At 33.6% G+C, this 22,506-nt stretch overlaps 3 protein-coding genes across 4 annotated transcripts; 1 reads left to right on the plus strand and 2 right to left on the minus strand.

The window, feature by feature from the left end:
• Positions 1-234: 234 nt before the first annotated feature.
• On the plus strand, positions 235-2,697 carry LOC122596585 (probable mitochondrial adenine nucleotide transporter BTL1). The gene is made up of 6 exons (XM_043769193.1): positions 235-396; positions 655-822; positions 1,249-1,343; positions 1,517-1,850; positions 1,938-2,175; positions 2,274-2,697. The coding sequence occupies exons 1-6, from the start codon at positions 367-369 to the stop codon at positions 2,522-2,524; spliced, it is 1,116 nt and encodes a 371-aa protein (XP_043625128.1). The 5' UTR covers positions 235-366; the 3' UTR covers positions 2,525-2,697.
• Positions 2,698-2,872: 175 nt separating this feature from the next.
• Positions 2,873-5,218, minus strand: LOC122596586 (reticulon-like protein B22). 2 transcript variants are annotated; one of them, XM_043769195.1, is made up of 4 exons: positions 4,803-5,218; positions 3,801-3,942; positions 3,303-3,351; positions 2,873-3,178 (listed from the first exon to the last, which is right to left on the minus strand). In XM_043769195.1, the coding sequence occupies exons 1-4, from the start codon at positions 5,084-5,086 to the stop codon at positions 3,063-3,065; spliced, it is 591 nt and encodes a 196-aa protein (XP_043625130.1). In that variant the 5' UTR covers positions 5,087-5,218; the 3' UTR covers positions 2,873-3,062. The 2 variants fall into 2 exon arrangements, with proteins under 2 accessions (XP_043625130.1, XP_043625129.1); XM_043769194.1 differs by having other exon boundaries at positions 3,282-3,351; positions 4,803-5,214.
• Positions 5,219-5,608: 390 nt separating this feature from the next.
• Positions 5,609-11,386, minus strand: LOC122594995 (V-type proton ATPase catalytic subunit A). The gene is made up of 20 exons (XM_043767275.1): positions 11,158-11,386; positions 10,767-10,893; positions 10,018-10,073; positions 9,878-9,934; positions 9,675-9,786; positions 9,559-9,596; positions 9,348-9,449; positions 8,747-8,803; positions 8,575-8,646; positions 8,377-8,478; positions 8,225-8,287; positions 8,018-8,150; positions 7,819-7,925; positions 7,372-7,566; positions 7,196-7,282; positions 7,006-7,110; positions 6,628-6,725; positions 6,468-6,546; positions 6,204-6,292; positions 5,609-6,103 (listed from the first exon to the last, which is right to left on the minus strand). The coding sequence occupies exons 1-20, from the start codon at positions 11,233-11,235 to the stop codon at positions 5,989-5,991; spliced, it is 1,872 nt and encodes a 623-aa protein (XP_043623210.1). The 5' UTR covers positions 11,236-11,386; the 3' UTR covers positions 5,609-5,988.
• Between the last annotated feature and the right edge of the window lie 11,120 nt (positions 11,387-22,506).

Raw genomic sequence — 22,506 nt, forward strand, 5'->3', positions numbered from 1 at the left:
ACGTATCAATATTATAATTTTAAAAAGATTTTTAAAAAGATTTTTAAAAAGATATTTAAGTGGATTGCTTATTTTTCCTTACAAACTCGTGTTTTAAAGGTAAAAGGTAAAAAAAAAAAAACATTTTTTTTGTTTGAAAAAATTAGTACACGTTGCAGAGTAACGTCGGTAAACTCGAAAAAGTAAAAGACAAGTCTGTAGACCTAAAATAAATAAATATCTGTCTTTCTCATTTCAAAAGTGTGTGTGTGCGTGACTAACGGCCAACGACGGCGACCGGAGCCCTGAAATATCTAAGAAAAAGTTGACCGGGAAAAGGGTGGCGGGGCTCACCACCCTAATAACAACAACACCAACAACAATAAAATGGCCCCTAAATCATCTCCACACCCCCAGGTACTTATTTCATACTTTTATTCCTCTTTTTTTTTTATATATATATATATATATATATAAAATATCTATCTGCTTTTTGTTATTTATTTATTCATATCTAAGAATGTAATTTTTATGCATGTATATAAATTCATAAAATATCTATTTGCTTTTTGTTATTTATTTATTTATATCTAAGAATGTAATTTTTATGCATGTATATGAATTCATATGTTGTTGTTGTTAATTATTTATATATATTTGTGTTGAATGGAGCAGCAAAGAAAGAGTTTTTGCACAATGGCTGATGCTTATGGAGTCCTTTTAAATTCAACACCAGTTGAGAAGAATCTTGACCTTGTTTTGTTGGGTCATAATAATAATGGGATTAAAGATGATTTGTTTTCGCTCGATTTCCAGCTTCCTGATTTTCGAATACCCATTGCCGTAAGTGTCGCTTTGTTTTTAAGCTATAGTACTTAGAGTTAAAGAATCTAAGTTGTTGTAATTAGTATATACAAATAACAAATGCATTGCCCTTAGAAATGTGACTGCATGTTAGGTTTCAAAGTGTGCTACATTTTAATTATTGTGTGGTTCGATTGAAATATTTAAAGTTTCGTGTTTATTTTGGGGACCTCGATTGTTAGTATCTATATTGTTTTTGCAAATTGTGTTCAAAAACTCAGAGACCATTGGTTCTGTATTGGTTTTGTGTCGCACTAGCAAGATTGCAATTATATTTTGGAAACATATATTGTGTGTCATTGTGATTGATTTTGCTTTTATGTTATTAGATGTATATCAGTATATCTTTGGATTTTCTGTCTTTTGTTGTTGCCAAATGAAGTTAAATTATTTGAACTGATGCAGAAATTTATGAAGACAAGGGAAGTTGGGGAATTTCTTAGTGGTGCATTGGCGGGGGCTATGACGAAAGCTGTTCTTGCACCTCTTGAAACTATCAGGTCTGTTAAACCTGTATATATACACGTAGTACTAGCATTAGTCAATCCAGTTATATGTATATGTTGAATTTGGATATGTGATCAGTAAAGGAACTTTTCTGTACCTGTTCCATATCTTCTGGTTATAATTTATCCAGACAGCAAATCACGTTGTAAAAGCATATATTATGCAGGACGAGGATGATAGTTGGTGTTGGGTCAAAAAAGATATCTGGTAGTTTTCTTGAAGTGATTGAAAAACAAGGTTGGCAAGGACTTTGGGCTGGCAATGCGATCAACATGATACGCATTGTTCCCACACAGGCAATTGAACTAGGAACATTTGAATGTGTGACGCGAGTAATGACTTCAGTCAAAGAGAAATGGAGTCAAGAAGATCATCCAAGTGTACAGATCGGTCCTGTAAACCTAAGTTTTTCTCTGGCATGGCTCTCACCAGTGGCAGTAGGTGGTGCAGCTGCAGGATTCGTTAGCACCCTAGTGTGCCATCCTCTTGAAGTCTTAAAGGTAAATAATACTGGTTTCTAGTTTTTCTAGACTGCCAAATTTTTTTATTGTTGGTTATGTTAGTGATCTTGTTTCCAACTTCAACAGGACCGGTTGACCGTTAGCCCTGACGTTTATCCTAACTTGAGCATAGCGGTTCAAAAGATGTATAAGAATGGCGGCATTGGTTCTTTCTATTCTGGTCTTTCTCCGACATTAATAGGCATGCTGCCATACAGTACTTGTTACTATTTCATGTATGATACCATTAAGAAGTCTTACTGCACGGCACAGAATAAAAAATCTTTAAGCCGTCCTGAGATGCTATTGATTGGAGCACTTTCAGGTTTGTTGGTAAATACTTTCTAATATGTAGTTATAGGTATGGCACTACAGCTGTACAGATGGTAAAGAACTTGATATAATGAATTTGTTTGGTGACAGGTTTAACTGCAAGTACAATCAGTTTTCCTTTGGAGGTGGCAAGAAAAAGGCTGATGGTAGGAGCTTTGCATGGGAAGTGTCCACCAAACATAGCAGCAGCACTATCTGAAGTTGTGAGGGAAGAAGGTTTGATCGGGCTTTATCGAGGGTGGGGTGCAAGTTGTTTGAAGGTCATGCCATCATCAGGCATCACATGGATGTTTTATGAAGCATGGAAAGACATATTGCTTGGCGAAAACCATAGACAATAATAAGATATAATGGTTGTGATCCATCAAAATGTTCTATTTTTGTTTTTGAAAACAAGAGAAAATCTTAAAACATGTTCCTTTGAATTTTGTTTAGAGCTCAGGGAAGTGGCAGGCTATCATCATGTTTAACCCTCTTTCAAGTTTTTGTATGAAGGTGTGGTGATTTCAGCTTCTGTTTGGTTATTGTTTATTGACCATTCTTCTCCCCATGTCCTTCATGTAGTCATTTTTGTTTTGGATATGATATGACCATACAGTCACCCCCACCCAAAATCTAATAAGGAAATGAATGAATTGACAAAATTTGTTGTTAGATTAGGGTTTTGTCAGCCATCAACTATCAAGAAATAACACAACATGGCATGATTTTGCCAAAGAAATTTATTTCTCACTCACTGCTAACAAACAAAAAAGAATTGCATAATGACACATCTGAAGTTGGATGCCTTTCTAACACAAACCTACCCGGAATCCTTGAATGCCACAAATACAAAATGAATTTCACAGAACATGCGCCCCAATTATAGGGAGTTTTAAACTATGTGCTTTCTGTTACCTCATTAGGGCTATCTCTTCTCCAGCAAAATTTTGATGAGCATGTGCCAAACAATGATGAATTTTCAGCAAGAATATACAGACATAACAAGCTCACGCCTGTTTCACAAGTAACATATTAAATGAGTATATTAAAGAGCAGAAAATCGTCTCAAGGATAATGAGTAAAAAGATCTAGTTGCCTGGGTAAGTTGCCACATACCAGCATAAGCAACAGTAATACCTGAGACCAGTCTTCCCAAAGCTGATAGCACATACAGAATGACAACCACCTAGCAGAAATTATGAGCAAGATTATCATTTTTTAATCTATTATAATCTTTGTCAAGAATAGGCAGAAAACTAGTAGAACACTAGAACATGGTCGATACATATAAGTGGAAGCAAGAATATCTACTGGACACGTCAAAGACATAACTTCGTTCATTAAAAAAAAAAAATGTTGGAGAAAGGCACACTAAGGCACTGTAATTTAGGTGGGAGTGGCTTGTGAGATCAGGCGTGCCTGGTAAGATCAGGGCCCTTTTGGCTTCTTCTTTTTAAAATGTTACAGGGGATCAAGAATATATATTCTGAACTGGGCCGATCAAGTATAATATATCTAACAACACTAAGGCAATCTAAATTATTGTTTGCCATTTGCGATTTCCTTTTATATAGTTTTTTCTTTATAATAATGACAAAATGAAATGAAAAAACAAGGATGATGTTGAATACTCACCTTCAGAAACAAGCGTTTGTCATGTCCAGTTGCAGCAACCCTAAGAACAGATTCAGTAGCACCTACAGTATTGGCCAAACATGCAAACAGACTGTTTGCAGTATCCTGAGATATCTGCCATTCCAATGGATCCACAGGTACTCTAAAATATCACATCACAAAAATCAAACCACACAAAATAGACCCTCCTAATCCAATCTCACCTAACATACACCCAAACTCACACATTACATTCTACATTCGATAAAACCTTCATACATATATGCAAACCCTAGGCCGATAATAACTAATATTAGAACAATTAAATTGTTAAAGCACAACCTACATAAGAACAACTAAATTGTTAATACATAACCTAATTGGCAGAAACAAAAAGTGGTCCCAGAAGTTATATTCAGTAGATATATAGAGCTCATTGTAAACATATGCAGAAGTTTATAACTGAATTGCAGAATTACGTAGCACACTTAGGTGCACTAAATGAATCCGAGTACCAAATTTATTATTATCTTGACATGATAGCCATATAAGTTACCACATCATCGGTTTATAAATTTTACAAGATAACAATGATTGAAAGTTATGGATTGAATGTTGGATACACAATAATAGCATAACTGCCAAGTCTGATACATTTTGGCACACCTAAATTATACGCTAGTATTTATTATGCAGCTTGTTATTCCGGGACAGCCATAGTTACCATGCCATCGCTGTGCCACATCACCTTAGGTCAGATAGTTACAATAACAGTTGAACCAAAAGTTTTTTTTAAGCACACGATTAGCGAGTCAAATCGGATACATTAATGCGCACTTACCTCTAACCTAAATTATACATCATTATACATTCACAATAACTAAATTAGGAGAATCTAACTCAAATACAAAAATTACAAGCCCTATGTGCCAATATACTACCTTAAACTAGAAAATATAAATCATAATTCTCATCTAATATATATACATATTATATATAAGTTAACAAAATCGAAAAACGTACTGGATGTTCATTTGACGGAAAAGGAGGCCGAGAATGGCGAGAGAGCAAAGAAGGACGATGAATACGTCGGAAAGTAATGAAATAATACTTGAATTCCGGTAGGCGCAGTGGTAGTAGATTAAACTGGCGCACATTCCGATAATTAACGGTTTTCCTTTTCCGATTACTAATGATCCGAGTTCTTTTCTTGTTGTAAGTTTTTTCTTTCTTGTTGTTGTTGTTCCTAATACGTCGTCGTTTTCGGTTGCGCCGGTGCCGTTTGTGGTGGTGGTGAGTTCGTCCATGGTGGCGGTTATGAAGCGGAATAGAAGTTGTTAATTCATCGTGATCTGACCACGCCTTGTTAATTTATAATTGTATTGATTTAGAAATGAAAATTTAGAAAATAGAAATTAGGACCCGAATAATTGTTGGAACACCTTTGACTCGTACTAAATTTTATATTCCGTACTTTTATCAGGAAAAAAATATAACAATTAAAGTAAATTGGAGAGAGTAACGACATTATACTGCAAACAAACAAATTGTAACTTAATGAGATTTATAATTTTAAGTAGTTATATTAAGATTAAGATTGCAAGGAGTATTTATTTTTGACATTCACAAGTATAGAATATCTTTAAGCAAAACCTTGAACAGTGAATCAAGATTTAAGCTGAAATTTCAGAAAGAAAGGAGTGTTTTAATTTTTAATTTTGCATTATGAAACTATGGAAGGTTACATCGCATATATGATTAATTGATTAGTAACAAGTGCCGAAGACACGAGAAGAACTAACTGAATATTTGAAGAAAAGACAAGATAATAACATTAAAAAAACACCTCCCATGGCTACTTATTTCATTCATCGTTTATTCATATTGATTGATCAAGTAAAAAATAAGCCCACAGTTCATAAATAGATATCAGTACACCTACATGCTGCTCTGCTTATTTCAACTCTCAAGACACAAAATGCCCGAGAAAAAATCGAGGGATGCAGAAATAATATATTATAACTAAACAACACAAAAGATATTGAACACCTTTGAACAATAAACAAATCAAACAACTAATAACAATCTCTTTTGCTTGCTGCCTTCCTTCATGCACTAAGAAACAACACAACCTCCCAAAAATATAATCTCAGAGAGAAAAACTGCGACTCGATTTCATATTCGGGTGTCTGGATGTCGTGTTCTGTATTTACCGAGTTTCATCCTCAAGGTTGCGGAAACCAGATGTAAGATCTTCATTTAGCTTCTTAAACTTGCCAATAAGAACATCCTCCCCTTCAGCTGGATCTTCGAACTTCTGAGAGCTGTTATACATAAATCCATACACATCAGATTAATTAGATCAGGGCCCGTGAACCATGAGGTGAAAAGCATCTTTTGGAGTCAATAGCCAATTTCACTTACACTAAGCGATAAAATAGGTCACCCAACCGATGTTTGATCAGCGTGTAGGTGATCTTCTGACCATCCATGCCAGCTCCTCGCTCCACCGCCTGTACATCATACATAACCCATGTCACATGTTGGTAACAGAAACCCATACCCTTATGCATAAAGCTTTGAAGATCTATAATCAGTTAAAATGTAAAAAAAGAAATAGATAACATGCAACTATTTTGAGAATATCAGCAATCGATCTTAGATCAATATATCAAAAAAAAAGTCTACCTGATTGGCTAAATTATAGAAATGGATAATGTTGCGCATCATCCATACGGACTTATAGAAAGGACAGAACTTGTCATACCTGTCATGAGCATAATGTAAAAAGTTTGAGTGTACATAAGAAACATATTAGCACAAAATATATTAGGAGTCAGGTACTTACGGTGTGAATGCATTTTGAGCAAGGTAGTCTTCCCTCAAAAGTTTCGCAGTCTCTAAGGTAATTTTATCCGTCTCAGCCAAGGCATCTTTCCCCACGAGCTGCAACAACCATGAAAATATCCTTTATCAATATGCATACTACACTTTGCTATATATATCACATATCTATATGCATACTACACTTTTGCCATATATATCACATATCCAACAATGAAAGCATTTTCTTGACTTCGATGTTGCAATAATAAATTACATATCCAGCAACAAAAGCATTTTGTTGACTTCTATGTTGTGATCAAAATTCTCATTTGATACTATGAAACTTAATTCCAGATTTAATAATAAAATATAAAAGTTGAAATTGTGGAAAACAACAAACCTGGACAATTTCATTGAGATCATCCTCTCTCTGCAGCACCTCACGTGCCTTTGTCCTAATGTTGATGAAATCTGAATCAAACTTCTCATAGAATGATTCAAGGGCCTGAACAAATATAAAAGTTATTCAGTAGGTAACAGTATAACAAAGTGTAAAAGTGAAAAGTGGTGCAATCATTTCCACAACCCACCGTTGAGTACTTTGAGTAAGAGATGAGCCAGTTAACAGAAGGAAAATGTTTTCTCTGAGCAAGCTTTTTATCTAGACCCCAGAAAACCTGATAAAATGTGCAATGCCAGATGTTAGCATACTCAAAAACCTGAAATTTTATTCACAGAAAAAAATATCTAAATTTTAAACAATTACCTGGACAATGCTGAGGGTAGCTGATGTAACAGGATCAGAGAAATCTCCTCCAGGAGGAGACACAGCACCAACAATTGTGACACTACCATCACGTTCTGGTCCACCAAGACACTTCACTTTACCGGCACGTTCATAAAAGGATGCCAAACGTGCAGCCAGATATGCTGGATAACCACTATCCGCGGGCATTTCTGCCTATACAAAATAAAAACCAACAAAATTACTTTCTCCACACATTCATCATATACATATGTTTCCTACCAGCCAGTAATTTAAGGGTCTCTTTGGTGTTGACCAAGTATGTTACAAGTCAACAAAGTGGGATATGAATAATAACAGAGCAGATAAATAGACTCCATGCTATATTAATGTGACACATACAAAACAGCAATTCTTAATATTGTGCATTATCAAGAACTAGGATAAGTAGTTTAGAATGATACGTACCAGACGACCAGAAATTTCACGCAATGCTTCTGCCCAACGTGAGGTAGAGTCTGCCATCATACTTACGTTGTAACCCATATCTCTGAAGTATTCAGCTATGGTAATTCCTAAATAAAAATAAAAGGCAATACTATTAAAGCTTACATATCCTATTAGAGTTCAACCAACTCAAGAGAGACCATACTTGAGCTCGTCTTACCTGTATAGATTGAAGCCTCACGAGCAGCCACAGGCATGTTAGAAGTGTTGGCCACAAGTGTCGTACGTTTCATGACAGATTCTTCGCGGCCATCAGGTAATGTCATGGTCAATTGAGGAAAATCCATGAGAACCTGGTAAGTTATCAAAATATCAAATGCAATCCCATATAAGTGATGCTAAAGGATATAAATTAACTGGGACGTACTTCTGCCATTTCATTTCCTCTTTCCCCGCAACCAACATAAACAACAGTGTCCGAATTTGAGTACTGCGTGATTAAAGACAAATAAAGAAACGAAAACAATTCAGCATCTAACTATTCAGACGAGAGACTACCCAACTAAATATCGAATATACCTTCGACAAAGCTTGGCTAATAACTGTTTTTCCACAGCCAAATGCACCAGGAATAGCGCATGTCCCACCAAGCACCGATGGAAAGAGGGCATCAAGAACACGCTAATACATGCGAGATAATGAGTACATTAAGGGTCTGATAGTCAATGATAGAGAGCCAAAATAAAGATAGATGAATTTTAATTTGGAGATAAATACCTGTCCAGTAAGAAGAGGAGTATCCGCAGCAAGCTTAGATGCAACAGGCCGAGGTGTACGTACAGGCCATGTCTGGAAATCAGAGTGGCACAAAATAAGAAAACAGATATTCAACCGTTATAGAAATCTCAAATATAGTGATCATCTTAATATTAAACAAGAGGTACAAAACCTGAAGCATGGTATATTGCTTTTTGACCCCTTGAAATTCAAGCTCCAGGACAGTGTCCTGTACAAAAACAGAAATACATCTTTAGTAGTAAAAATCTGAAGGGTGTAACATTAGACATCAATATAACCATCATTCCCAACTAATTTGATCCCAATCTAACAAACTACTTAACTATCATCCAGGCTAATTATTCAATCACTTGAAAGAATCACTTTCTTCTAAGATAAACATAAACACATAACAGACTTTAATTACCACTAAAAGGGCTGCCCTGGCATCCATCTGCCATCTCCATAACAAATGAATCTTTATATGCCAACATACATGTTCATATTATTACATATAGTCTTTAGGGTTGATGAGTTACAGATCTACTTTATACAGAGACAGTAAACGTCTTTCCTTTTCTCTAAACAAAATATACACATCCTAGTGCACAACATCGTAATACTGTACAGATGACTCGTGCATCACAGGCTACATTATATGCATCAAAGTTAGAATTATCACAAAAAAGTCCTGATAGATGCCAACTCATTTAATGTTTGAACAAAATGTAACAACTAAAAGAGTGGTCGGGCAAAGAGTTACATAGAAAAACCTTTAATGAGTATTGACCAGCTGGTGCAACATATGTAATCTTTCCCATGGCATCAGGGGGTAGAGCAATGCGATGTTCCACTAAACTGTTCTCAAACACAGTCTGCAGATCAAAGTCAGGAGAATTATTTAAGCCAGTAAAAGATTATCAATATAAATGCAACAGCAAAAGAAATTTTAAAAGTGTAAATGATGAAAATGTAATGACTTACAGCATACAGATCTCCACCTGTTACATGATCTCCCTCGCCTGGCATTGCAACACATTAAAATTATTGACTATATCTTAAAGAAAAAGTTTGGGTAAAAAGAGGAAACATGTAATTACCTAATTTTTTAGGCTGGAATTCCCAAAGTATATCCTTGTCAAGAGCTGGGACAGACACACCACGAGGAATGTACACATCACCTGATCTTTTTGCAATAGTTTTGAGAGGCCTCTGAGTAGATAAGAAAAGATGCAGTAAGTAACTCCTATAGAAGAAAATTAAATAAAAAAGATAACGTTAAAACAACAGGAAAGTTGCAAACCTGAATACCATCAAATATATTCCCCAATATTCCAGGGCCCAACTCCACAGACAGAGGCTGAAAGTTGTGGCAGAAGTTGCTGCAAGTAAGTTTCATATCATAGAATATCCCAAGAGGAATAACGATGTAAAAATACATACCTTATGTGTCCGCAGAACAGGATCATTAACCATCAACCCAGCTGTTTCTTCATAAACTGTAATACAACGAATACTCTTTTTCAAATATATAAAAATGAAGATACCTAAGAACAACTATAAGACACTTGTCGCATGACAAACACAAATTTGGAAAAAGGATATGGAACCTTGGAACAAACTTTAAACTTTTTAATTAAAGGGCAAATAATGGTGAGAAGGAATACAAGGATGTGTGACCGAGGAAATGATTAACAAGAAATAGCATCTCTGAATGACTGACAACCAAATTGTGTATGACTAATTCTAAGGAAAAACATTACCCTTGCTATCAATTCTCGAAGCAAATGAATAATAAACTTATGTGTAACTTTCTTATGAATTAAACTTTTTACACTATTAATCTTTTTGTTATAATCTTTACATCGGCTTTGCCTAATTCTGCATTTTATCACTGCATATTATTAATAAAATTAATGTACTTCTATCCTATATTCCTATAGCCTTTTCACATTTAAAACTACTCGTAATATATTATAACTAAATATCCTACATAACGAAGCTACAATAAAAATTAGAAGATTACAACGAGACTAAAACACTTTATATCTTACTTTAAACGACTGTAATATCTTTAATAAGTCGAATTATATACATATTTTTAACAAAGAGATTTGATATGTTTAAATATATCCTGTCGTAACACATATGCAGTTAAAACCTAGTGTAGATAAATTTATAAACTAAAGTACCTTGAATTGTGGCAGAATTTCCTTCCAAACGGATAATCTCCCCGATAAGGTTGTCGTGTCCCACACGAACAAGTTCATACATAGCAGCCCCTGCCATTCCATCTGCAATCACAACAGGCCCTGATACCTACCAGATTAAAAAAGATTGAACAAACACAACTGAGTCAAATGGACAGGTAAAATCTCATTCGTTTATCCGCTTTTAGTTTAGGAGCGTTTGTGATCAGTATACAGAGTGAACCACTAGATCAATATATATATACATATATACATATCAGACCTATACATACAAATTCACATACTACGTCTTAATTCTGATAGATCAAAAACCGAATTAACAAAAATAAAAAGAACGATCAGATCAAAGATAAGATCTCGGGAAGTGACAGACCTTACGAACATAACCGCACTCGCTTTCCTTCTCTGAATCTTCAAACGTTGTCAATCGAGCTCCATATGCTGACGGCATCTTTGATATATATTATCTATATATATAGATATACGATCAGATCGATGGATACAAAGTTAGTTCGTGTTTGAAATGGATTGGCAGTTCCACCAAAAGAGACGTGTATGCAAGCAAGCAAGCAGGAAATAGATTTACAACTACAATGATAACAATTCAGAACGTGAATTGAATAATGGTATTAAATTAAAGTGATGATGTGTTTTTTGATGTGGATCCCAACAATCTGTCTTTTTCCTCCTTATTTGTTTAATTGATTTTCTTTTTCTTTTTCTTAATTTGCTTTGTAAATTGGCCTTTCGAGTGGGAATGATCCTGTGTTGCGGCCTTGCGGGGGTAGGCCTAGTACCAGATCTTTGGCAAATAAAATTGTGACACGTGTAAATTGTATTGACTTGGTGTTTATATTTATGGAAAGATATCAATACATATCACATTCGAAACAAACAAATGTGACATGAACTAGGAAGTTTCCTCCAAACTTTTTGTTTCTGAAAAAAATATTGGTTCTATTTGAAACGAATTATACGTGTACTCACGCAATTCAGTACTATTAATAGATGACGTGAATGTTATGGAAATGTTAATTTCAAATCAAATACTTTTATAGAAAAATGATAACATATTACCAGCTAATGTTCTGATAATTAACAAAAACAAAAATATATTTTTCATAGTTAAGTTGTAATAAATTTTATTGATAATTAAATAAGTTAATTGTACAAGAAGTTAACTAGACAAATAAGAAAGTCAATAGGTTAATGGCTTAGAAAAGTTAGAGCTGGTAAGGCCTTAAAGAAATCCATCATGATTCGAATCACATCTGCCACATTTAAAGGAGTGGGTTATAGATTTATTAGGGGGGGTGGGGTGAGATGAGAGTATTAAGTTTCATGTTAGGGAGATTGAAATAGTGTTTTAAGTCTTTCACTTATAAATAGAGGCAAACTTTTGAAGTGAAGAACATATTTAAGACATATATCAACACATATGTGGTGGGGATTTTAGGTTTCAAGGTTTCACTATTGAAATAGTGTTTTAAGTCTTTCACTAATACATAAAGGCAAACTGAAAGACCTTAACCCCCCATATCATCACATACAAATATAACTATATAATTACAAAATAAGAAAGATATTTTATTACTGTAATGCATTCCTAAGTAAGTGGTAATCAATAAAATTTCCACAATAGTTATGTTATACTCATAACCAAATATGTAACAACTACATGTACCACTTTGTATTGATAATTGAAGCTTTCACCTCCAAAACTCATCTAATTTTTGAGTTCATCATGTATTCATGTTATTACAACGGATTCCTATTTACATCTTTATAGAGCGAACTTACTCATCAGTGACCACAACATACCTGCACACAAGATTTTCGAAGTATAACGAAATATGCTTTTCATGTCACAATAGAGGCGGTTCAATTAATTATACTCCGTAAATATCTCACCACTGACTCACTGAGGCACAAATGGAAGCCACAAATAAGGTGTATTCTAAAGTGCGCATAACGATGGTCATGTATAATTGTATACCACAGAGCTAGATTTACATTGTAACAGGATTAAGATGAAGTCCTCAGGTAGCTAGTCAGATACTCAGATGTAAGATATGGTATTATAATAAGTGCATGTGAGACCATTTATGTTGCTTAGTTCCAACTTCCAAATACTAACCATCATATAAATTTTTTGTCCATAATCCCACAAAAGTCCGTTAGTACAGTAATAAAATGGCCCATACTACATATTAAAAGCCCATCACAGTTTTTGGCCCAATCGACTTAAGCCCATTCAACTTCCCATGTTTTGTACGCCCACCTTAGTTATATACTAGTCTGAAACAAAATTCTTTTTAGAACGGCTTTATGTAACACTTAACTACGTAAACATCCATCTTTTGTTAATAAAAAAACAATAAATTATTTGAACTTTCAAGATCAAAATCAATCCATCGAGGGATCATCTATCTTGTTAAAATCTCACCATCCAATATACAGAAGACTCTCAAGTAAGTTTTTGAATGTGATTGTATATTTATACATTTTCTTTTTTTTTTTGAATGGCGAAAGTATTTACAGATATTTGATTATTTATTATTATGCTCTGATTTATAAATGGATTCAAATGTGGTTATTTCTATGTTTTTTTCACGTGTTTGTGGGATTTACAGTACGTAGTGCTATGTTTTTGTTTTGTTGAATGATAGATATCTCATATATTGATGAATCGTGACGTTCGAAGTGTGTGTGTGTGTGTGTTTCTATGGTGACTTTTTACTCGAGTGGGTATGTTTTAATTAACTTTCAACTATGCTCTCTATGTTTTTAAGTGCGGTAGTTTATGTGACTTGAAAAGGTAATGAAAAAGTTTTCCGCAGTGTGAAACTGAAAAAGTGAAAAGGAGTTTTGCCTAGCTCAAGTCAACAGGTAGTACAGTAGTAAAATTTTTGAAGATGAGTGAGTCAACCAAAAGACAAGCAAACTTCACTTTAAATACTCTCTAATCAACCTATTTTTGTACGATAGTAAAAAAAAAAGAAAAGAAAAGAAAAAGAGATCATATATATTAGTTTAGTGTACATATTCCAAAATCAACCTAGCTATTAATATATGTCATTTTGTTTTGTTTAATTAATTAGGTGATGAGACTTTTGTTGATCGATGAGACTAGCTAATAAAAGTTGTTGGTATAATCAGTTGGTGAAAACTTTGATATCCAATTAAGCAGCTTGTCGCTGCAGTCTTGCCGATCCGAGATATAGTTCCCTGCGCGGCTTAAATAATATACCAACAATTAAGCTGCATATATATACTGTATAAGATATATATATAGAAGCAGTTAAAGACAGAAGTACCTAAAGATATATATATGTATATAGTTAAGGGTCAAATATATAGGTGATCGATCAGTCCGTTTGATCATGACTAACACCCGAGCTTACACCTCACAAAAGAGATAATGGGAGTTTGCTTATTCTGAACTAGCTAGCTAGCCTTTGTTGATCATCTCTTTGTAAGGCGTAAGCTCAGGGGTAAGCTCATGAGTTTTCGCCATGATATATATATATATAATGGGTGCAGGGTGTATATGGAGAAAGATCGAAAGTACTAGTAGTAGTGATGGGAAACAATATATATATTCTCCTACAATTAATATACGAAGCGCGTAACCCGACCAGGGAAAATAGTGTAACCCGACCACCCACTATTAGCGGCAACGTCGCCGCGAATAGTGGGCCCCTCTGTCAGTCAACGCCTGCAACCATTCACATGATGTCTGTAACGATTCCCGAATCTCGTGGGTGTGGACCCCACTATTAGCGACACTTCGATATAACCCACGTCTGAGTCTTCTTCTCCTCTTCTGCGTTTTATTCATCTTCTCCTCCGAACTCCTCCTCACTTCCTCCGTAATTTCTTTTCTTCTCCATTCGTTTAACTCACAAAATCCGGCCATCTATCCTCTCATCCTCGTTATCAACAATCCTTTTTACACGAACCACTTTTTCCGACGTCCCGGAGTCCATTTCCAGGTTGGGTTTTAGCGACAACTTTTTTCCGGCTAAAAAGATTTCCGGCCAACCAGTTTTGCTGGGAACGTATTTTCCACTGATATACGGCAAACCAGATGTTTTAGTTTTCCGGCGAACTCCGGCGCTTTAGTTTTCCGGCGACTACCTTTTTTCCGGCCAGCCAGACACCACGTTTTTTGTTGTACTCATTTTTCCGATGAACCATTTTTCAGACGAGGTAACACTCATTTACCTTTTAAATAATTGTATTTATTTTAATATATGTTAATGTTAACAAATATTTTTGTTGTACTCATGCTATGGTAACTAGTATGATAACTAGTATTATATGTAAGTATTTTAATATATGTTAACAAATATTTTAATATATGTTAACAAATATTCATATATGCTATGGTAACTAGTATTATATGTAAGTATTTTAATATATTTTAACAAATATTTTAATATATGTTCACATATATCCTATGGTAACTAGTATTATATGTAAGTATTTTAATATATTTTAACAAATATTTTAATATATGTTAACAAATATTCATATATGCTATGGTAACAAGTATGGTAACTAGTATTATATGTAAGTATTTTAATATATGTTAACAAATATTTTAATATATGTTAACAAATATTCATATATGTTAGAAAGTATTAGTTATAGAAATGTTATATTAGTATAGTTAGGAAAGATTACTTATGTTATTATAGTTAGGAATGATATGATTTTTAGAAATTCATTAATTTTTAGGAAAACATTTGTAGTTATAATTATTGTTTAATATAGTTCATTAATATAGTTTTTATTAGGTTCGTATTAATGTTAGAAACTAAGGTTTGAAAAAAAGTTGCAAAAATGTGGGCATTTTAGGTATAATAATTTTGAAAAACAATTTTGTGTCCAAAATATGTTAATTTAATTTGCACCTTTTTTATAACATTTATGTTTGTTTATATTATTTTATAAATTGTGTATAACTGATGTAGGTTAAAATGGTTGCACTTCACGGCGGAGATGGTGGCAACGACCCTCCAAATTGGGGGTGGAACCCCGAATGGGGTTGTAGGCGTACAGGTGGTAAGTATATATTAATGTACGTTGCATATAAATATATGGTATATATATTTATACATATATATATATATATATATATTTGTTATTTTATTTTGTTTTGCAGGTATTAGCACAGGGAGAGCTGTTGCTGCTAACAACGATCTGGAGCGCGAGTTTCAGAATTCGGGACGCCGAATCTCGCTTATGTTGAATAACGATCTTAGTAGGTGGCAGGCAATCGGGGACCACGCTAAATGGTACAAGAGCTATTTGGGGACCTATGTCGCTACCGTCCCACATAATTACGAGTCGTGGGATCAGGTGCCCCAGCCCATCAAGGATGGACTTACTGACTGGCTTATGATATAAAACTATTTTTTTTTACTATTTAATTACGTCATTTAAAAAATATGGTAGCTGCTAACTATTACTTGGTACTATTGCAGAGACGGTTCTACTTAGAACCATATCTAGGTCACCCAGAAAATCACCCGTTACGAGAGGCCGTGACCAAGATGATTGGTCAGGATGCCCTGAAGATCTACAGGGATAAAAAAGCAAAATTCAAGAAGACTTGGTTCACTGACAGGGGTGGGTCACAGAGGCTGGCAGAACTGGAGGGTCAACCTCCGTATGGGATGCCTCCACAGGTGTGGAGTTATCTACTGGGTTACTGGACCAGTGAGCCCCGGATGATTGCTGCCCAAAGAAACACGACAAACAGGCAGCAACAAAATAATTTTGTCAGTACTCACGGTCGGCAGTCATACGCTCAGCGTGAATGGCGTTACGCTGTAAGTTATACGTAATTATTTATATCCACGTATATAAACATATATCTATACAGAGATACACATATAAATATATAACTTTGATTAATGTATAAACAGGAAGATAATGATGGGCGACGTGAGGAGCCGCCTGAGTTTTATTTGCGGGCCCACACGAGACGAGATGGGACGGTGCAAGACGCAGTTAGGCCCATTTATGTAAGATCTTGCACAACACTTAAAAAAGATAATTTTTTGGTAATTTTATATTAAGTATAACTAATTTTGAGTTATTAGTAACTTAATTTTCATGTGCTACAGGAGCGGCTTCTTGATACCCACCAAAGACTTTCCCAAGTGCCCAATACCCCGCCTACGCAAACATATGTGGACGCTTTAGGGACCCGATCGGGACATACTCGTATGGTTGGGCGTGTGGTTAGGGGAACACGTGGACTGAATGTCCCCCTCCCAGAGGATATAGAGCAACCCTTCCCAACCCAGCAGTCACCGTCCTTTAACGTCAGTGATATGTTCGCCCAGGGTAGCCCTTGGAGCCAGCCATCATTCGAGGCCGGCCCTAGCACGTCATCATCCCATGTTGGGCCTAGCACGTCACGGGCCCCCACACAACGGTTGGGTACTGATAGTGATAATGATAGTGAAAGTGATTAGTTTTCCATTTTTTTTTATGTTTGTATTCATCGTTTAACTAAAGTTTGATTTCCGTTTGTAATCTTTATTTTCGTGATCTAAATAGATATTAAATTAGAAATCAAATACTCTGAATACTTTTGTTTAAGTATTATAACATTCCAAACAAATTTTTTATTTGCTTAATAATTAATTAAAAAAATTGTATTTTAAATATTATTTTGTTTCTAATACTCTCTAAATCTTCTAATACTCTCTAGACCTAATTATATATCTCTTTCGTTTTCTCTTTTACTAACCCTAAACCTAATTAACTATTTAAGCATTCTCATCTAATATCCAAGACTAAATAATGCTTCATTTTCATATCTATTATATAAATAAACAAAATTTTGATTCTTTCTTTCTTATTTGGCATTTTTAGATTCTTTCTTATTAATAATCTTTTTTATATAATTGTATTTATGACATCATATTAAATTTAATCCCCCATTAAAAAGTTTCTTAAAAATAGCCAAACTTAATGTAAATAATATATATATATATATATTTTTAAAGATTATTTATGCTAACATTTTTTTAGAATAAAATTTTATTTCGAAAAACATGTGTTACGTCATTCATTATACTTGTTTTAGTTTTGTTTTCATAAATTATGCCTCGTCATTCATTAGCACACGTTGTAACAATTTTTTACTTAGACTATGTAGCAAATTCACCTAAGTTATTAGACAATATTAATACTTATATTAACATTTTAGTAGGTTTATATGTATAACCAGTAGATTAAATTTAATTATTTCATCTTTATCAAATATACCCTTCTTAGTTATATAATATACCATAAATAAAATAAATATATACGTTTTAAATAAATATAAGTTAGCTGTGGAATGCAAAAATATTGTAACTTGTAAATTACAATATACTCTTTTCAATTATTATAATATATCATAAATGTATGATAATATGTAAATCTTTCAAGTTTCAAATTTATAGATAAATCCACGTATTGAAAAACTAAGTTAGGCAAAATTCTCCAAATCCCACTCATTTCTTACATTTTTTTTACTACGGTCTTTTTTCACTTAGGTTCTTTTTATATAAATATTACATTTTCATGACTTTCGAAAGAGACAGATATTTCAAAAATGTTTGTCGTACTTAATTTTTGTGAGATAAATTTAACTTTTATTACTTTGTAATAATAATTTTTTTTAACGACATACTACTCTATCACTATCGTAAATCCGTGTTCAGTATCCACGGACACGGATTAACCATTCAGTAAACCATTCACTGTACGAGGTATGCCAAGTCATCAGTAACGCTGTACGAGGAATGCCACGTCATCAGCATTTGCGGCGACGTCGCCGCGAACACTGATGACGTGGCATTCCTCGTTACTGAATGGCAGCAGTGGCAGCAGTGTGTCAGTTGTCGGGGTCCCATTATTAACGGCGACGTCGCCGCTAATAACTGGTGGGTTTGCCTTAATATATTTTTCTATGTGTATTAAAAAATCTTGGTTATTTGGACTTTGCGCATAGCTGGGTATATATTTCCCGTAAATTATGGTGGTCTTTGTAATGATGTGATTTGTGAGCTTCCTAAACAGTACAAACTAAATTAATGAAGCAATTGGCTTTGGTTTTGCAGAGGCAGGCTAGCTAGCTAGGTACTAGGTAGCTTTAATCAATTCGACTCTTTTTTTCATTCATAAAAAAAATTGAGGAGAGGAGGAGTCTAGCACAATATAAATATAAAGGGTAATGATCCATCCTCTTAAATTATTAGCCTAAAAATTCTCCTAATTAATAGGATCGTGACATGTAAAAAATCAGAGGTGAGATTAAGAAAGAGAATTAGTGGATTCCATGTGTTAACAAGTAAATATATTAGGAGGATTTTTAAGAGGATTGGTTAGGATTATTTATCATTTTCTAAATATAAATGGATGGAGTACGTACGTGTGTACATATGTAACTGGATGATTGGTTGTTTAGTTGAAAAATCTTCCAAGATATGTATGCATATGATGGACATATTAACGTTCAAGATAATATATGCACTGACCGAGGTTGGTGACATTGGATATAGAGAGTGTATTCTTCTTTTTCTTTTTTTAAAACATGCATGATACATGAAATCTTCTTTCTGCATGCGTATGATCAATTTTGGTAGTGATGATACATTAAATTTGTTTGGTAGTTGGATATATATCTTGATGATTTGATAGGGTTTGGTAAAAGCCTTAATGATCGTTTTTTTTTTTAAGTTACGACATTGCGGAAATTTTACCGTATAATAGTGAAGCCTTGCACATACCTTAGATAACAAGATGTTAATCATGAGCCATTAAAAGTACTCAGAGATAAAAACTCTAAGGTTTATCATCCCAAAGATCGAACTCAAAACTCCGAGTAAAATCAAAAAGTGCCTTTAATGACCGTATTGCTTTACATGAACCCTTCTTGTAATTAAATTCTTCTCAATTCGCTCATATTTCATATTTGTACTGTAATTAGTTTATTATGTTAGATTTTGCTTCACTTACTCACGTTAGGAAACTCTTAACCATTGGATGGTCAGGTTTTAAAGATGATATATTAATTTTAATTTAACGGTCGAAATGATTCTAACTTGACATCCTCAAATTAGAAACAACTTCAAGAAATCTCCTTCCATTAATAAGTAAAAACAAGTTTTCATCATTTTGTAAAAATCTAATGAGAAATCAGGATCAAATCGAAAATTTGTCGTCTCAAATAATCAATCTACTCAAAATAGGGCCAAAGTACCTATTTCTAGCGTTTCTCTTTTTAAAAAACTTATAAAATAATCTTAATTAGTTTAAGTTTAAGTTAATTGTTGAACTTTGAAGTATCACTGATCCCTGATCTTTATGTTTATTTTTATCGTTATATGTTGTATACAATACTAACTAGGTGTTTAAGATTACGTTTTTAAGTAGATTATTTGATTACGTTTGCATAACACCAAATAGTCTAAAGAGTATTTAAATGAAAAGTGATTATCTATTATATAAACGTAGTTTTAAAAAACATGTACATACATATTATTTTAAAACGCGGTTTTGAAACATAAATTCTATTTTGAAAACATAAAATATGTTTGAAAACGCAACACTGAAATAACTTCAACTTCTCCTTTCGGCAGATGTAACCGTGACTGGAATAGTCAATGAAATTCTATATGCAATGGTTGCATTCGTGAAATAACCAAGATGTTTCAAAACCTTCAAAACATCTATATGGTTGTTAAGTTAATCAATTTGTGATGTGTCAAATAACTTCAAGTCCATATAAAGTTCATCGGCATCAATATCTGACCTGTCTTGTTTATTTATTGTTTTAATATAATAAACCTTATATCAGACTAGAGATGAACATATAAAAAAAAGTTCTAATCATATGAAATTCTTAATAATATCAAACGAAATTGTAAATAAAATCACTAAGATATTATCACAAAATAAAAAATAATAAAATCTAATCAAGAAAAGATCATTAACATAATCATACCTCTAAGAATTAAGAATAAATCTAAATCTTTTTTATGTTAGCTATAATCTTTTAAAATTCAATATGAACTCTTTGTGTAGATGAAAAAGTGTCAGGAGGATTTACTCTTTATCTTCTAAATTCATTTAGATGTTTGATTATTAATTAAAGTACATTAGTATAATTTATTATAAAGGACATAACTTTGTATATATATACATATTTAATAGCTAAAATATTGTATATATTTATAATTAAAGCATTAACTTGTTATTAGAATCAAATATATATATAATTTTATACTTTTACATATACAATTAATATACATGGAAATTTTTTAAAATTTGTGTGCCCCTTAATATTGTGCCCCGGCCGGAGGTCTTGCTTGCCCCTCCTCCGGGCCTCCCCTGCCCTCATACATGCCCATCGTGTCAACTTATACTCTTCCCCATAGTTAGTCTTTTGGATATTCGGCCACTCCATGAGATGTGCCTAATCTTGATACGATCGACTAAGAGTCACATACCATATTACACATTAAAAGATGATGTAAAAAGCAGTTGTTTGCATTTTCAGGCGAAGTCTGCTGTGAACCTTCTCATTGCTGTTAGAAACCTTCTTTACATATAAGATCAATGTTAGCCGGACTTGTCCTTGTTATACCATTTTTTCTTTTGTTTCTCTTATGTGAGGTGTAAGCTTTGCGTCTTGTTTTTTTTTTTTGGGTACCATGAGACATGAGTGTATGGAGAAATGGAGAAATAGGGAAAGAAAGAAATAGTGATGGAAAACAATGTGAATATTATTATCATACAATCTTTCTCTATATATCATGAAAATTTTGGTGGGGTAGTTAGGGTTTATTAAAACTTCCATGTTGATTGCTTCACGCGATATTTACTTTTTGAGTTTTTGGCATATGCATGTGTAAAGAAGTATTTTTGTTGGTGCCGGGGTGGTGATGGACTGGTAGGATGGCCGTTCAAAAAAAAAGAAAAAAAAAATGGACTGGTAGGATGAAATTTAAAGTAGTGGTAGTGGGATGAAAGGGAATATATCACATACGCCCATACTTTGTCAGTCTCACTTTTATATTGTACTTTGTAAACAAGATTTTGAGATTTCTACCAAATTGACCGTTGGATAAATGCACTCACCTTCGTTGACCAAAAAGAAAATGTTTGTTTACATTTGTAAACCTCATAGTTTATTGTTTTTACTGAATTGAACAAGAATATACTCAAAGGTTCCCAACTATATTAATCATATACAAAGTTTATATTGCTAAATAGCGTAATATATGCGTTGATCGGGATGTAAATTTATCTTTTTTTTAACGACCAACGGAATATGTATATATACAAACCGGACTAGCTAGGTTTCTCATCATGTTTTTCTATAGGGTTAAGTGTGCATGGAAATGTAATTAACTATGGCCAAAAAGTTATTGTGTGCATGAACTTTATGCATGAACTTTGTAAAAATGTTTAAGTTATGTAACTAAATATGATTGACCAATCAAAAATTTACGCGTGGCAGCTCATATGAGATGTCACGTACACATGTTACATGACTTGAACATTTTTATAAAGTTCGTGCATACAATAGAGGTTCTGTAAGTTCATATATACAATAATTTTTTGGCTATAGTTAATTACATTTTCATGCACTTAACCCTTTTCTATAATATTTTGGTTTGCTTTTGAAGCCATAAACGATTGAACAAAA

The sequence above is a fragment of the Erigeron canadensis genome, chromosome 4 (genome assembly GCF_010389155.1).
Source record: "Erigeron canadensis isolate Cc75 chromosome 4, C_canadensis_v1, whole genome shotgun sequence".
Classification (NCBI taxonomy): domain Eukaryota; kingdom Viridiplantae; phylum Streptophyta; class Magnoliopsida; order Asterales; family Asteraceae; genus Erigeron; species Erigeron canadensis.